Source organism: Ceratotherium simum, chromosome 25 (assembly GCF_057802395.1).
Source record: "Ceratotherium simum simum isolate JZ-2026a chromosome 25, ASM5780239v1, whole genome shotgun sequence".
Taxonomy (NCBI): Eukaryota; Metazoa; Chordata; class Mammalia; order Perissodactyla; family Rhinocerotidae; genus Ceratotherium; species Ceratotherium simum.
Window position 1 is genome coordinate 44182998 of NC_141924.1, and position 17263 is coordinate 44200260.

The 17263-nt window shown below is 34.3% G+C and overlaps 1 protein-coding gene across 1 annotated transcript in view; it reads right to left on the reverse strand.

Moving 5' to 3' along the window:
* The window catches only part of GLIPR1L1 (GLIPR1 like 1), a 40081-nt gene that overhangs the window by 3767 nt on the left and 19051 nt on the right, over window positions 1-17263 (reverse strand). The window contains exons 2-4 of the mRNA XM_004418566.2: window positions 10640-10885; window positions 6939-7039; window positions 2088-2176 (exon numbers count right to left, since the gene is read on the reverse strand). Coding sequence (XP_004418623.2) covers window positions 2088-2176; window positions 6939-7039; window positions 10640-10885 — 436 coding nt within the window. The remainder of the gene's footprint in view (window positions 1-2087; window positions 2177-6938; window positions 7040-10639; window positions 10886-17263) is intronic.

Consider the following 17263-nt stretch of genomic DNA (forward strand, 5'->3'; position numbering starts at 1 on the left):
GAAACTATTAGGGACAGGAGGCTAAAAACCTCTGGAAATCAAAGCAGATTTTTCAGTAGTTTCAGCTTGGTAAAGCAATAAGGACTGGGGTTCAGAACCTACCAGAGAAAGGCAACAATGACCACACCAGTCTCTCAGTGGAAAGCCCCAGACATCTACACCCTTGGAACAGGGGCAAACAGGTAGACTGAGCCTTAGATTCTAACTAGCCTCGACTAAGTTGTGTGTGGATTAAGGTGAAAAAGCCTAACTCCATCTGTTCAGCAGAGGAAAAGGCAGAACTCTCTACATTTTTGTTTTACGCATGTTGTTAGGTGTTTAATAAAAACTTATTAGGCTGTTTCCAAAATCTATTGCTATGAAACAAACTTCCAAAACATAATGGCTTAAAAGGATAAAAATTATTATTTCTCACAATTATCTGGGTTGGCTGGCTCTACTAGGCAATTCCTCTGCTATATGTAGTGTCATCAGGGTTCAATGACATGGTTGTATGTAGCTGGAGCTCAGCTGGGGTTGAGACAGAAAGATGACCTCTCCTCTTCAGGGCCTTTCTCAGTGTGACTCTCCAGCGGGGGAGCATGGATTTCTTGATAACGCTGGGGGGCTTCCAAAAGAGCAAAAGCCGAAGCTGCCAGGTCTCTTAAAGGCCAGGCCCAGAATGGGCACAATATCAGGTCCTTATTCAAGGGGAGGAGAGACAGTCTCCCTTCCTGATGGGAGGCATGGCATGGGTGTAAAGGAGGGGAGGAATCGTTGGTGGCCATCTTTAAAGACAATTCACCACACCAAGAAATGGAGCATATTACCAAAACCAAGAGAAAACAAAACAGTCTTGAAACTAAAAACAGACCCACAGGTGATCCAGATGCTGGGGTTTTTAGAAAGAGGTTGGAATGTTTGTGGGTAGAGATGATGGGGCTTACTACGTCAAAGAGAGGATAACAAAAACTATGGCAGGAGAGAGAGGCCAGAGCCAGATCACGCTGGGCTTGTGGGCTGCATGGTCTGGAGTCAGATGTTTCTTTAACTGCAGTAGGAAGCAGTTGAGGAATTTTAAGAAAAGAAGTGATTTGATCTGATTTTCCTTATGTAAAACAGTTTGGAGTAGGAAGATAAGTGGGAGACTGTAGTGGTTTAGGTGGAAAATGACAGTGGCTTAGATACGGGGCAGGAAGGGGAGGTGAAAAAGTGTATCATTGTTATCTTTATATCCCTTGACTGGAAAACATTAGTTTGCAAATACGAGAACACAATAAATTTATTTTTTTAAATGCTTTGAAAGAAATCTGAACACAGAGGGACCATACTTCCAATTCATTCTTTAATTGAAATATAATATGAATATAGAAACATGCATACCTCCTAAATGGAAAGACTGATGAGTTATTACAAAGTGAGCATGCCCAGGTAACCACAGCATAGGTCCAGAAAGTCCTTCTGGAATCCTCTTCTAATTACTACCTCCTCTTTCCTCTCCAAATGTAGAGTAGTTTTGCCTGATCTTGAACTTTATATAAAGGGAATCACTTAACATGCATTCTTTCCGGGTTGGTCTGCTTTCATGGCACCACGTCTTTGTAACAATTTTCAAATCGTCCCTCTTCACCCATTTCACTCTGTCCTCAATCAAGAACTTACACACTTATTATTAAAAAGTGTCTTTGTTCTCAGAACCAAAAGGCTGGTGATGGAAGAGAAACATATTAGTTATAAACCACAATTAATGTGGACATTGATTAATGTATTGCTTCTGAATAAGTCACTATTTCAATAATAAGTAATAAAGGAGGTGAACGGAAGAAAATACACATTAGAAACACTTCAATCACTGTTATTGAGTGCAGCAGCAAACTGGGTCACTTCTGCCTCCCTCCTTTCTGCCCTTAAGCCTGAGAGGGAAAAGAATCAGTGAAGAAGGGAGGGGCCATCTGAGTTTAGATACTTTATGACAAATAATTTATATCATATAGCAGCAATAAAGTCTTGTCCATAAATTCTCTATAAGCTTGAGGAGCCAAATTTTAAAATATAAGGAGTCTGCTCTCCTAATAGAATGTTACGATTATTTTTTTCCTTTGGCTTACGGCAGAGCTTGTTTCCGCAAGTATCTCCTTCTGCACACTTAGAGCAGGATGCTCCTTTAGAGTAAGGGGCCACATTTCGATAATTTCCTCTGTGAAAAAGAGCAACAGTGATTAGCCAAAAGGCTATTAATTTCTCTAATTTTGTGCATGCATTTATGCAAGTTGTTTTGGTCACTCACTAAGTCATGAATGTTGAAATGGAAAAATAACTTTTATCCCAATTTTATGCTCATTTCTTTTATAAAAAGAAACTATTAAAACTGTTCTTTACAGCATATCCCTAATCCATATGGCAATTATATTCTTGACTATTCTATAGAACACAAATTAGATGTGAACCCAATATAATTATGCATGTGACAGCCACAAAGTTTTTGTTGTAAACACTATGATTACCTCTTGCTTTTGTAAATGGAATAAGCAAAATTTAAACTGCACGTGGAAACATACGCTTTATGGTTTAATTTAAAAGTACAATACCATAGTCCTTATCTAGTTCTATTTGATGATGTATCAAAAAGATGCGGCAGCTATTATGCCTACTTTTCAATAATATAAGCTGACACATTCTAACAAACCTCTCTTTTTTTCCCCATCTCTGTGGAAGACTTAAAAAAGTGTTACTTACCTAGAGTACACAAAGAAAAACATTGATAACATGAGTAGTATTCCACTAAAGAATATGCCACCATTTATTTATCCATTCATCCATTGATGGACATTTGAGTTTTCTAGTTTTTGGCTATTAAAAATAAAGTTACTATTTACATTTTGAACATTCATATATAAGTCTTTATATGGACATACATTTCCTTGGATAAATACCTAGGAGTGGAATAAATAGATCATATAGTAGGTGCATCTTTAACTTTTTAAGAAACTGCTACACTGTTTTTACAAAGTAGTTGTAACACTTTATATTCCCACCAACAATGTGTAGGAATTCTAGCCTTAGGATTTGGAATGGCCGGTGTTTAGCCAGTCTAATTGCTGTGTAGTGGTATTCATTGTGATTTTAATTTGTATTTCCCTAACAGTTAATTATTTTGAGTATTTTTTCATGTGCTTATTTTCCATCTGCAAATCTTGTTAATCTTTTGTCCTTTTTTGTTGTTGTTGAGTTTTAAGTTTTCCTAATATTGATCTGTGGGAGTTCTTCCTATACTCTCAGTATGAGTCCTTTATCATATGTTTTGCAAAGACTTTCCTCCGGTCTGTGGCTTGTCTTTTCATTCTCTTATCAGTGCCTTTCAATAGCAGTAATTTTTAATTTTAATGAAATCCAATATATCAATTTATTCTCTTATGGATCAGGCTTTTGTTGTGGTAGCTAAAAAATCATTGGCTATCTTAATGTCACAAAAGTTTCACCTATGTTTTCTTCTAAAACTTTTATAGTTTTAGGCTTTACATTTAGGTCTATGATCTATTTTGAGTTAATTTTTAAAGGTTATGTACATCCAAGATTACTTTTGTTTTTTATATATGAATGACAAGTTGTTCCACCACCATTTGTTGAAAAATCTTTTTTCCACTGCATTGTGCATGTGTGAAAAATCAGTTGAACATATGTGGTCAATCATGTGTGGGTTTATTTCTAGACTCTGTATTCTGTTCCACTGACCTATTTGTCTAACTTTACATCAATGTTGTAATTATTCTAGCTTTAATAATTCTTAAAAACAATAATGTTAGCCCTTAAAATTTGTTGTTGTTTTTTTTTTCACAGTTGTTTTGGCTATTCTAAGTCCTTTGCATTTCAATATGAATTTTATGATCAGTTTGTCAATTTCTACAATAAAATCCTGCTGGGATTTTTATTGGGATTATATTGAATCTATAGATCAAGTCAATGAAAAATTACATCTTAGCAGTATTGAGTCTTTTAACCCATTAATAAGGTGCATCTCTCTAATTATTTGTGTCTTTGTTAATTTCTCTCATAAATATTATGTAGTTTTCAGTGTACAGGTCTTTCATGTTTTCTGCCAGATTTATCCCTAGATAATTTATATTTTTGATGCTATTACACATGGTATTGTTATTTTAATTCAATTTATGATTGTTCATTGCTAGCATATGGACATGTAATTGAGTTTTGTATATTAATTTTATATCCTGAAAAACTGCTACACTTATTAGTTCTAGAAGAGCTTTCATAGATTCTGTTGAATTTGTTATATAGACCTACAGACCAGCAGTCAGCACAATATGGCTCATAGGTCAAATCTGGCCTGTGATCTTTTTTATGCAGTCTGTGACCTAAGAATTGGTTTTTTTATGTTTTTAAGGAGTTATTTAAAACAAAGATGAATATGTAACAGAAAGTATGTGGCATGCAAAGCCTAGCATATTTACTGTCTGTACTTTACAGAAAAAGTACAGCAAAAGTACTGTCTGATACTTTACAGAAAAATTTTTTACTATTTGTATAATGTTACATATAGGTTTTTCATAGATGCTCTTTATTAGGTTTAACAAGTTCCTTTCTATTTCTAGTTTGCCAGGAACTTTTATCAAGAATGAATGTTTGGCCTTTTCTCTATTGTGATGATCATATGATCTTTATTTTTATTTTTATTTTATTCATATGGTGAATTACATTGATTGATTTTAGAATGTTAAACCAACTCTATGTTCCTGGAATAAACTCCATTTGGACAAGGCATATTATGCTTTTACTATATTGTGGGATTCAATTGCTAAATTTTGTTTAGAATTTTTGTACCTGTGCTCATAAGAGATATTGCTCTGTAATTTTCTTTACATTTTATGTCTCCTTTGTAACTTGTGTGTTTCAGGAATTTTTCTGCTTCATCTAAGTTGACTCTTGATTAATTAACTCCTTTATCATTTTGAAATGGCCTTCTTTATCCCTGGTAATATTCTTTGCTCTAAAATCCACATTATCTGATATTAATATAGACTCTGCAGCTTTCTTTTGGCTAATGTTAGCATAGTAAACCTTTTTCCATTCCTTTGTTTTTAATCTCTTTGAGTCTTTATATTTAAAATATGCTTTTTGTAGACAGAATATAATTGGTTCTCAATTTCTGATCCAGTCTTGCAATGTCGGCCTTTTCATTTGGGTGTTTGTACCATTTACATTTGATGTGATATTGACATAGTTAAGTTTGAAGCTGTCATCTTCTTATTTATTCTATTTGTCTCATCTGTCATTTGTTCCCCTTTTCCTCTTTTCCTGCCTTCCTTTGGGTTAATTGAATATATTTTAAAATTTAATTTTACCTGCTTTGTTGGCTTATTAGCTATTACTCTTTGGTTATTTTAGTAGTTACTTTAGGATTTATAGTATGCATCTTTTACTTATCACAGTCAAGTTAAATTATTCCACTTAACATAGAGTAGAAGAACCTTAAGGTAATATACTTCCATTTTCCCTCTCAGCCTTTATGCTATAGTTATCATGGGTTTTAATTTACATACGTTATAACCCTCACAATACATTGCTATTATCTTTGATTAAACAATTATCTTCCAAAGAGAATTAAATAAGAAAAACATCCTATATATGTACCCATGTAGTTACCACTTCCAGGGGTCTGCAGACATCTTTATTTCACTTTTATTTTTGAAAGATATTTTCATAGGATATAGAATTCTTGGTTGACAGTTCTTTTTCTTTCACTATTTAAAGATATTGCTGTCTTCTCTCTTGCATTTCTTGCAATGAGAAATCTGCTGTCATCCTTAGCTTTGTCCCTCTGTATGTAACATGTTCTCTGGCTGCTTTTAAGATTTTCTCTTTATTACTGATTTTGAAAATTTTGATTATAAGGTGAGTTGGTGTAGTTTGCTTTATGTTTCTTGTGATTAGGGTTTGTTAAGCTTTTTAGTTCTGTGAGTTTATAATTTTCCTTAAGCTTGGAAAGTTTTGGGCCATATTTCTTCAAATATTTTTCTGTTCCCTCTTTCAGGAAATCAGTTCCTACTAAAGTTATCTCACAGCTAACTGATGCTCTTTTTATCTTTTTTGGATTCATTTTTCTCTGTGTATTCTATTTTGGATGATAATAAATAAGTGTTCAGTAGTTCTGCAATTTCTATGGTATTTATAAAAATTGTACTCTGCCCAAGCTTTAAGCCTATGTATTTGTCATTCTTGTTTTTGCTTCTAGCCAAGAGGGAATGGAAGAAAATACAGAAAGAGATATATACATTTGTACCTCTTCGTAGCAATTTTGGCATATCTCAGCTCTTTTTTGCCAATCCTGTATATTTATTCTTTGCTTATGTTTTCATCTTTTGTACATTTTATTTTGAAATTTTTGTTTGTTAAAGAGTTGGATTATTAACTGATTTTATCTTTTTCCTTGGACAGATCTATTGGGATTAGAGTTCTAGAATTTCATTTTTGGAGACTCCCATTAGGCTGTTACATTTCCATTTTGATATGCAGTTATCAGCAAGACAATTAAAAATTATGTATTCTTTTCTTAGAAGAATGTGCTTTTCACCATCATTCTCAATCATTTACTCATTGAAGTTATGTTATATTATATTAGAGGAGCACCTGCCAACCTATTTTGTGTTCCAATATTTAGGTAATACCGTGGCAATGTATTTTATATTACCTTTTTTTTTAATTAGCAAACAATCTTCATCATTGTCACTCTCCAGTTTAAATACTTCAAGACAGGTGTAATTTTTTACGTGAGATAATATTCTCTTACTATCTTCTATTTTCATCTATTTCTTTTGATTAGCATTATAGAGGGAGACTTCACTTAACAAAAATAAACTTGTCTCTTTAGTATAAGATACAATTTTTGGAAACAATTCTTAACATGTATTTCAATTTAAAATATTTTTAATAGCAAAATAACTTACGCAGGTCCATAGTTACATACAAATACTGCAGATGGAGCTTTCCCAGGGTTAGAACAAACTGTAATTGCACAACCAACTTTATATGAATTGGCCCACACTACCTATAAGGAAAGGAATTTTAAAATAAAATATGCAAAATAACTCTATGCAAACAATGCATTGTGCGAACAGGTATAATCTTTGTCATGCTACAAAAAAATGAATGTACATAACTATTTATTGGCTATTTTTTCCTTAATTTCTAATATTTAGCTTAAAACCATTATTTTGTTAAGGCTGCTTTCATGAGTGCTATTTTTTCCTCACTGATAATTCTCATAAATCAAAATATAATATATAGCCAAAATCATAATTTCTTCTAGATGATTTATGAAATATATTTTTATTTTATTCATGGACATATCATACAAACAATATTAAAATCAGACTATAAATGAAAACAATAATTACCTTATTTCTTTTTCTCAGAAAAATTCTACCTAGTTTATGATCACATTTTAAATTTTGTGGTCTTAACCATATTATTACCTTTGGCAAGTCATAAGAGACAGATAGAGATTATGAACATATTGAGTTTATTGCAAAAAAAAAAAAAAAAGCCTTCCATAGGGATGATGAATCTTTATTTTTGTCTAGTTGCAAAGAATAGAAAATTTATTCAAAAGGAAGAAGATTCCTACAGAAAACCAGCCATGGGGAGAGAGATAAGGAAGTGAAGAATATTACTATTTCTTTGTGACAACAATAGAATGAAATTTTTCTCCATTTCCCAAATGAACAAAGGGAAAATACTGACTTACTCCATTTGCACAACAAAATAATCCACGTAAAGTTGATAGGGATTTTGACAACATAAGTGAATTTTCTGAAATTTATTTTACAATTCAATTAATGAAATGTATTAACATACTTTATAAACTGATGTATTAGTCACTATTTCCCATGGCCTGGGTGTAGCCAGAATCAACAGTTCTGCAAAATATATTTTAATGGTTCTTTAATGCCTGAGAGGCAGCAAAGTGCAATAAAAAGCACAGTAAATCGAGAAGTAAGAGATGAGTTTTGCTTCTAACCATGTGTGTGGTTTTGGAGAATGTTCCCACTTAATAAAATGAGATTAAGCTAGATCTTTAAAAGATCTCTTCCCTTTTGAATGTTTTAGAAAGTTAATAAATTATACAACTACTGGTATATATATTTTCAAGAAATCATGTTTGAAAATTTGGTTCATGAATAACTGACTATACCATGAAATTCTATTTGCTTAATATATCTAAACTGTGATTCTTTGTTGGCTTTGGGAATGATAAAAATAAATATTGACTATATATGGGTTAAAAATGTATTGCTTTCATTAAAGGGACTAGATGTAACATTAATACAAACATTGGTTGTGATTTCAATATGAATATCTGCAGATGATAAATGCAAGAAATTTTTAGCTCTTTTTCTTTAGAACATTAAGCAATACAGAATAGCTGAACCAATAAGAAGAATGCACCCATTCCTAATTATTTAAGCATATATGTAAATTAGCCAATGAGGAATGAGCTCTCATTTCTGACGTAGCAATGCTAAGGGAGAAGGGGTATCTGGGAACAGGTTCCTTTTTCCTTGCAACAGTAGAGGAGACAAAGGATTACATAAAGGCTAGGACTCAGCCTTGATGTCACATTAAGGATATTGCATTCTGCTTGCTGTCAGGACACCTGACATTTGATTCCATTCTCTCAATTTTCCCAGCAGTAGCCAAACTATATTTTTTGCCAACAACATATACCCTGAGAAGGGTTTCCCGACTTACAGCATCCTGTTCTTGGACAAAGAGCAAAGAGAAGGGGAGCATGGAAGCTGCTAATTTCTTTGTTCGGTGCACCTCTGATAAAAATGACTTGCTTTAAGACACTATATGTTAGTTCAACTTATACAGATGAATAAGTTTGGAAAAGAAAGTTGGCTCTTTCTATTGCTTAAATGGACCCTTCTAAGAGCTCAGTGCCATGCCTAGATTAGCTTGGCTAAAAAGTGACTTCTACTTCTCACCAAATCTCCCATTTGAAACAACCAAAAGAATTGGAAAAATTATAGGAAATAATGTTTTTCAAGATACTGGACATCAGGCAACAAAGGATAATGCCCCCTGAGAGTTGGGGGGAAAAGATGTGAGCTGTACAATTGTCCCAGCTTATTGCTTTCAGAGAGTTTCCAGGCCATGGCTTGGGGGAGGGTGGTGGGTAGGGTGGTGAGGAAATCAGAAGAAGCATGATGGATTCACATAGTTGAGAGACAGAGTTGAGAGTATGGGGTGACCAAGGAGGCAGGAACTCAGAGAGGGTAGTACGAGAGAGGTGAAAATCTTACAGTGACACAACCGTGGTGCTCTGCAGGGCATGCTCATCATCAATTCAGCAGAGCAGTGATCAGAGCATGCATGTGAAGAACCTACTCTAGGCCTGGCAAAGAACCACCTATAAAAACCAGAGGAAAGAGTACCGAGGCTTACACCGGGCCTGTGAGGCTTACACCAGAGGAAAGAATACCGAGGCTTACACCGGGAAAAGGGCCTGTTCCCACTAGCCCTTCATACTTTCTGGGGCCTTGGGTAGAGTGTGCAGAAGAATCTTGCCTCACTGGTGAAAGATAATTAGCCTTAGACTAAACACTGCTTTCATTCCATCCAACATATTTTAAAAGCAGGAACCAAAAGGATCAAACAAATTCCAGATAACTGTATCCCAGTTCAACAATATCTATCCAGCATCCAACAAGGCAAAATTTACAAAGTTGGGAATATAATAAAATTTACCTAACATGATAAGAAGCAGGAAAATTTGACCCATAATGAAGAAGAAAAATCAGTCCATTGAAACTAACCCAGAACTAACATAGATGCTAGGATTAGCAGGGAAAACATTAAAATAATTATAACTGCATCTCATATGGGTAGAAAGCTAGATGAAAGATTAAACATACTGGGTATAGTCACTGATAATATAAAAAAGACAAAAATCAAACTTAGAGATGTAAACTTTAATGTCTAAGATGAAAAATAAATGAAATGTCATTTATAGCAGATTAAACATTACAAGGAAAAGATTAGTGAATTTAAAGATATAGAAATAAGACTATCAGAAATTAATTACAGAGAAAAAAATTTCAAGAAAAAAGAGAAGAGATCATCAGTCAACTGTGGGGAAACTTCAAGTGGCCTTCTACATGGGTAACTGGACTCTGGGAAGAGAGGAGTGAGGGAGAGTGACAGAAATAGTTCAAGAAACAATGGCCAACATTTTTCCAAATTTGATGTCAACTATAGCCCTACAGTTCCAAGAATCTCAGTAACTGCAGCACAAAACACATGAAGAAAAGTGCAGTACATTATTACGAAATTGCTCAAGACCTGTAATAAAGGAGAAATTGTAAAGGCAGTCAGAGAAAAAAGATACATTAGTACAGAGGAATAAAGAAAAGGATTACAGAAGACTTCTTGTTGGAAACAATGCAAGTCAGATGACCGTGGAGTACCATTTCTAAAGTTCAGGAAAGGAACAATACTTGCTACGTAGAGTTCTATCCACAGTAAAAATATCTTCCAAATGAAGGTGAGTTTTCCATAAATTCAAAAGAAAATGCTAAGAAGGTTGTCTTGTGATTGAAATGTGCATAAATAAGAACTAATCAATAAATTGTCAAATATTTACCTGTGTATAATGGCCACAAACTTTGGAACATGACAAATTATTAATATTATAAAATTGATCTTCCTTGTACCAAGAAACAATAGCAGATCTTGGTGTAAATATGCTGAATGCACCTAACCACAGGTTTTCTCCCACATGATGAAAAGTTGGATGGCACGCATGTGATTTTGATAGACAGGTGTTGTGTTGGAATTTGCATTTTTTTGTCCACGCCTTAGCAGTCCTCGCTAAACCTTCATCCCAAGTCTGAAAGACAAAAATAATTTAAATTGAATTCTGCATATTTGTTTGGATTAAAGTTATTCTAATAATTGTAATAATTAAGTTTTGTTTAAATTTATTATTTTAATAAAATATAGTTTTTCTTTGGTATTTATTATGTTCATAGTTAGTCATTTCTTTTTAGTTCTGCTTCAGAAACACTTACTTAGTACTCACTCAATCACAGTTCATCTTTGTATTTCCAGGACCTAGGAGAAGGCCTCGTGCAGTAGAGGCACTCAACAAATACATTTGAATGTGATTCAAATAAGTCAGAGTTCATCGACTAGTAATTCAGAAGGTCATACAAATATATCATAAGTAAAGGATGAGTGCCCATTTATAATTTAAAAGAGAAAAAGCCTCTCAGCACTGTAAGAATAAAATTCCCTTAATTTGATCAAGTGTATCTACAAAAAAAAAACATACAACAAGCATCAATATACAACGGTGAAATAATGAAAGCTTTCCCCTAAGACTGGGAATGAAACAAGATGTCTCATTATTTCTATTTAAAATCATACTGGAGGTTAGGTAGTATAATAAAATATGTGAGCTGTAAATATATAAGACAAAAGATACACCAGGTATAATGAATCTCTCATTTTTCACACATGACTGGTACATAGAAAATTCAAGTGAATACACAAACCTATAAGAAATAAGTGAAATTATCAAAGTTGCCAGGTACCAGGAAAATATACAAAATTGTATTTCCATATACACTCCAGAAACAAATAGCTTCAAAAATATCAAATATGTATAAATAATTCTAATAAATGATTTTTAAAAGATCTGTACAGGGGCCGGCCCTGTGGCCTAGCGGTTAAGTGTGCACGCTCCGCTGCTGGCAGCCCAGGTTCGCATCCTGGGCACGCACCGACGCACTGCTTGTCAGGCCATGCTGTGGCAGCGTCCCATATAAAGTGGAGGAAGATGGGCACGGATGTTAACCCAGAGCCAGTCTCCCTCAGCAAAAAGAGGAGGATTGGCATGGATGTTAGCTCAGGGCTGATCTTCCTCACAAAAAAAAAAAAAAGATCTCTACACTGAAAACTACAAAACATCACTAAGAGAAATTTTAAAAGACTTAAATGGAGAAAGATAAAATGTTCATGGACTTGAATCTTCAATATTGATCTTGATATTTAATTCATTTCTAATGAAAATCCAAGTAGCTTTTTTTTTTTTTGCTGGAAATTGCTTATAAAATTTGTATGGAAATTCAAAGAACCAATAATAACTAAGACAATCTTTAAAAAGTAAAGCAAAGTTAGAAGACTTACTCTACCAAATATCAAGACATCATAAAGCTATCTTAAGACATTGTGGTCTTGGCACAAAGGTAGACAAGAGCCCAATGGAACAGAAACAGTTTTGACAAAAGTGACACTGTCTTAAGGTAGCTATTATTAGCAAGATGAGTTTTAAAGATTTTATTTATTCAGTTTTTTCCCCCCAAAGCCCCAGTAGATAGTTGTATGTCATAGGTTCACATCCTTCTAGTTGCTGTACGTGGGACTCGGCCTCACGTTGGACGGAGAAGTGGTGCCTCGGGGCGCTCCCGGGATCCGAACCCGGGCCGCCAGCATCAGAGCGCGCACACTTAACCGCTAAGCCACGGAGCCGGCCCAGCAAGATGAGTTTTAAAAATATTTTTATTTTAAATTAATTCTAGATTCACAAGTAGTTACAAAAATAGTACACAGAGGTCTTGTGTAAACTTCACCTTATTTCCCAATTGGTAATGTTTTATGTAACTATAGAACAATATCAAAATCAAGAAATTGACATTGGTACTATTTACAGACCTTAAGATTACAATAGATTTACATGCATTCATTTGTGTATGTGTGTGTAGTTTTATGCAATTTTATCACATGTGTAAATTGAAGTAACTACCTGCACAATCAAGATACATAACTATTCCATCACCACAGTGATCCCTCATGCTAATCCTTTAAGTCTTACTCACTCATTCCCCCACCCTATGCCTAACCCCTGGCATCACAAATGTGTTCTCCATCTCTGTAATTTTGTCATTTCAAGAATACTATATAAATAGAATCCCCACAGTATGTAACCATTTTAAAATTGGGTTTTTTTCACTCAGCATAATTCCCTTGAAATCTATCCACACTGTTTCGTGTGTCAATAGTTTATTCCTCTTTATTGCTAAGTAGTATTCTACAGTATGGATGTACCACAGTTAGTTTACCTATTGATGGAAATTTGGATGTTTACAAGTTTGGGCTATTACAAATAAAAGCTGCAATGAACATGTGTAAACAGGTTTTTGTGTAGCAATAAGTCTTCCTTTTTCTAGGAAAAAAGGAAAAGGGAAAAGTACCCAGGAGGGTGATTGCTGGATCATATGGTAAGTGTACATTTAGCTTTTCAGAATGAAAGTGCCAAACTGTTTTCCAGAGTGCCTGCACTTGTTATATATTCCCACCAGCAAAATATGACAGATACAGTTTTTCCACATCCTCTCCAGTATTTGGTATTGTCACTATTTTTTATTTTAACTTTTCTAACTGCTGTGTAGTGACATCATATTGTGGTTATAATTTGCGTTTCCCTAACGGTTAACAATGTTGAACACATTTTCATGTGCTTTTTTTCCATCTGTATATCCCTGTGGTGAAATGTCGGTTCAGACTTTTGTTCATTTTCTAGCTGAATCGTTTTTTTTACTGTTGAGTTTTGAGAGTTCTTTATATATTCTAGACAGTTATTTCTGAGATAAGTGGTTTGTATATACTTTCTTCCACTCTGTAGCTTGTCTTTTCATCTCTTAACAGGATATTTTAAAGAGCAGAAGTTTTTAATTTTGATGAGGTTCAATTTATTGACTTCTTCCTTTCTAGCTTGTGGTTTTGGTGTGATGTCTAATCACAGTAATCCACCATATTAGGAAGCCTTATCTAGCTGTAGGTCTTGTGGATTTTCTCGACTTTTTCTTCTAAAAGTTTTGTAGTTTTATATTTTGCATTTAAATATGTGATTCATTTTGTGTTAATTTTTGTGTAAGGTGTAAAGTTTAAAGCAAAGTTCACTTTTGTTTTTTCTTTGCTTATGTCAAATGTGTGTAGAGTTGTTCATGGTATGTGTCTGCAGGATCTATAATAATATCCCTGATTCATTCCTGATATTGGTAATTTGTACCATTGTATATTTTGTTGATCTTTTCAAATAATCAACTTTTTATTCCATTGATTTTTTTTCTATCATTTTTCTGTTTGCAACTTCATTGATTTCTCCTCTTCATTATTTCCTTCCTTCTGCATGATTATTTTGCTTTTTGTTTTCTTGTTTCTTTGGGTAGAATTTATATTACCCATTTAAGAGCTTTCTTCTTTTCTCATGCAACCGTTTAGTACTATACATTTCCCTCTCAGCACTGCCTCAGCTGCATTGTATAGGTTTTGATATATTGTGTGTTCAATATGTATTTTTAAAATTTTCCTTGAGACTTTCTCTTCGATCCACAGATTACTTTCAAATGTCTTTAATTTCCAAGTGTTTAAAGAGTTACTTGTTATCTTTGTGCAGTAGATTTCTGGTTTGATTTCATTGTGTTCTGAGAACATACTCTATATAATTTCAATTCTCCTGAATTTGATGTTTTTATTTTAAGGCTCAAGATATGGTAATCTTCGTTAATAATGTTCCATAGGCACTTGATAAGAATGTGTGCTCTCTAGTTGTTGAGTGTTCTATAAATGTCAATTAGATCCTAGTTGACTAATGGTATTAAGCTCTATATCCTTGCTGATCTTCTGATTGTTGAAAGAAGAGTGTTGGAATCTCTAAATGCAATCGACGACTCTTCTTTCAGTTATATCAGCTTTCCTTCCTGTATTTTAAAGGTCTGTTGTTTGGGGCATACAAATTTTTTATTACAATTTTTTGTGATGGATTGATCATTTTATCATTATGTAATGTCATTCTCTGTCCCTGGTAATTTTCTTTGCTCTGAAATCTACTTTATCTGGTATTAATAAAGTGAGTCTGCTCTCTTTTGATTGACATTTTCATGACATGTCTTACTCTATCCTTTTACTTTCAACCTACCTATATCATTATTTTTTTTTTTTTTTTTTTTTTTTAGATTTTTATTTATTCATTTTTTTCCCCCCAAAGCCCCAGCAGATAGTTGTATGTCATAGGTTCACATCCTTCTAGTTGCTGTACGTGGGACTCGGCCTCGCGCTGAACGGAGAAGTGGTGCCTTGGGGCGCGCCCGGGATCCGAACCCGGGCCGCCAGCATCGGAGCGCGCGCACTTAACCGCTAAGCCACAGAGCCGGCCCTATATCATTATTTTTGAAGTGAGTTTCTTGGTTACAGCATATTGTTAGCTCCTATGTATTTGTTTGTTTTTAATCCATTCTGCCAATCTCTATTTTTAATTGATATATTTAGACTGTTTACATTTAATGTACTTATTGATAAGTTAAAGCATGTCTACCATTTTATTATTTTTCATTTGATCTCTCATTTTTCATTCCTGTTTCACTCCTCCTGTCTTCCTGTGAACTACTTGAACATTATTTAGAATTCCACTTTGATTTATTCAGTGTTTTTCAGTATGTATATATATTTTTGTGTGTGTGTGTGAGGAAGATTAGCCCTGAGCTAACATCTGTTGCAAATCCTCCTCTTTTTTTGCTGAGGAAGGCTGGCCCTGGGCTAACATCTGTGCCCATCCTCCTCCACTTCATATGTGATGACGCCACAGCATGGCTTGACAATCAGTGTGTTGGTGCGCGCCAGGGTTGCGAACCCACGAACCCCCAGCTGCCGAAGCAGAGCTCGTGAACTTAACTGCTATGCCACCAGGCTGGCCCCCCAGTATATATCTTTATATAGCTGTTTTAATGGTTGCTACAGGTATTACATAATATATGTACTCATCACAAACTACTGGTGTCAGCATTTTACCAGTTTGAATGAAATGTAGAAATATTACTTCCTTTAGGTCCCTTTACCACTCACTCCACCAATAATATAATTATCTTAAATATTTCTTCTAAATACATTAAGAACCATATCAATGTTATAATTTTTGCTTCAATTGTCAAACACAATTTAGAAAACATAAGAGAATAGTTTATTTACCTACATTTTTACTCTTTGCCTTGTTCTTTCTTCATTACTAATGTTCCAAGAGACCTGTTTTATCATTATCTTAATTTTAAAGAATTTTCCTTAGCTATTCTTTTGGAGTAGGTCTGCTCATGCAAATTATCTTAGTTCTCCTGAATTTGAGAATGTCTTAATTTCACCTTCATTCCTGAAGCATATTTTCTTTGGATAGAATTCTTGGTTCTTCTTTGAACTTGAACTTGAAAGTGAAATTTAAAATGTTGTTCCACTTCCTTCTGGCCTCCAAGGGTATGTTTTATGGCATTGAAATTGTTGTTTTACTATAGAAAATGCATTGTTTCTCTCCACCTGCTTTTAAGTTTTTTTTTTCTTTGTCTTAAGTTTTCTGAAGTTTGATTATGATGTATCTTGGCATGAATTTCTTGAAGTTCATCATATTTGGGCTTCACTCAGATTTATTGTTTATGTCTTTACCCAAATTTTAGAAATTCCCAACCACTATTTCTTAGAATATTTGTTTTACCCCTCCCCATCTTTCTCCATTCCTTCTGGGACTCCAATGACATGAATGTTAGATATTTTGTTACTGTCCCATAGAACCCTGATGTTCTGTTCATTTCTTTTTTCAGTCCATTTTCTCTCTGTTGCTCAGACTTGGCAATTTCCATTGTTCTATTTTCAAGTTCACTGATTTTTCCTTTGTCGTATTCATTCTGCTATTGAGCCCATCCAATGAGTTTTTAATTTGGTTATTATATCTTTCAGTTGTAAAATTTCCACTTGAGTCTTCTTTATAACTTCCATTTCCTTGCTGAGACTTCCTATTTTTTCATTTGTTTTAAGCATTTTTACATATATAATTTCTCTTTGAAGCATTTTTATGATGACTACCTTAAAATACTTGTCAGAGAGGGGCTGGCACGGTGGCGCAAGCAGTTAAGTGCACGGGCTCTGCTGTGGCAGCCCGGGGTTCACCAGTGTGGATCCCGGGTGCGCACCGACGCACCGCTTGGCAAGCCATGCTGTGGCAGCGTCCCATATAAAGTGGAGGAAGATGGGCACAGATGTTAGCCCAGGGCCAGTCTTCCTCAGCAAAAAAAAAAAAAGGAGGATTGGCAGATATTAGCTCAGGGCTGATCATTCTCACAAAATAAAATAAAATAAATTTAAAAAAATACTTGTCAGATAATTCTAATATCTGTGTCATTGGGTGCTAACATCTGTTGTCTTTTTGCATTCACACTGAGATTTT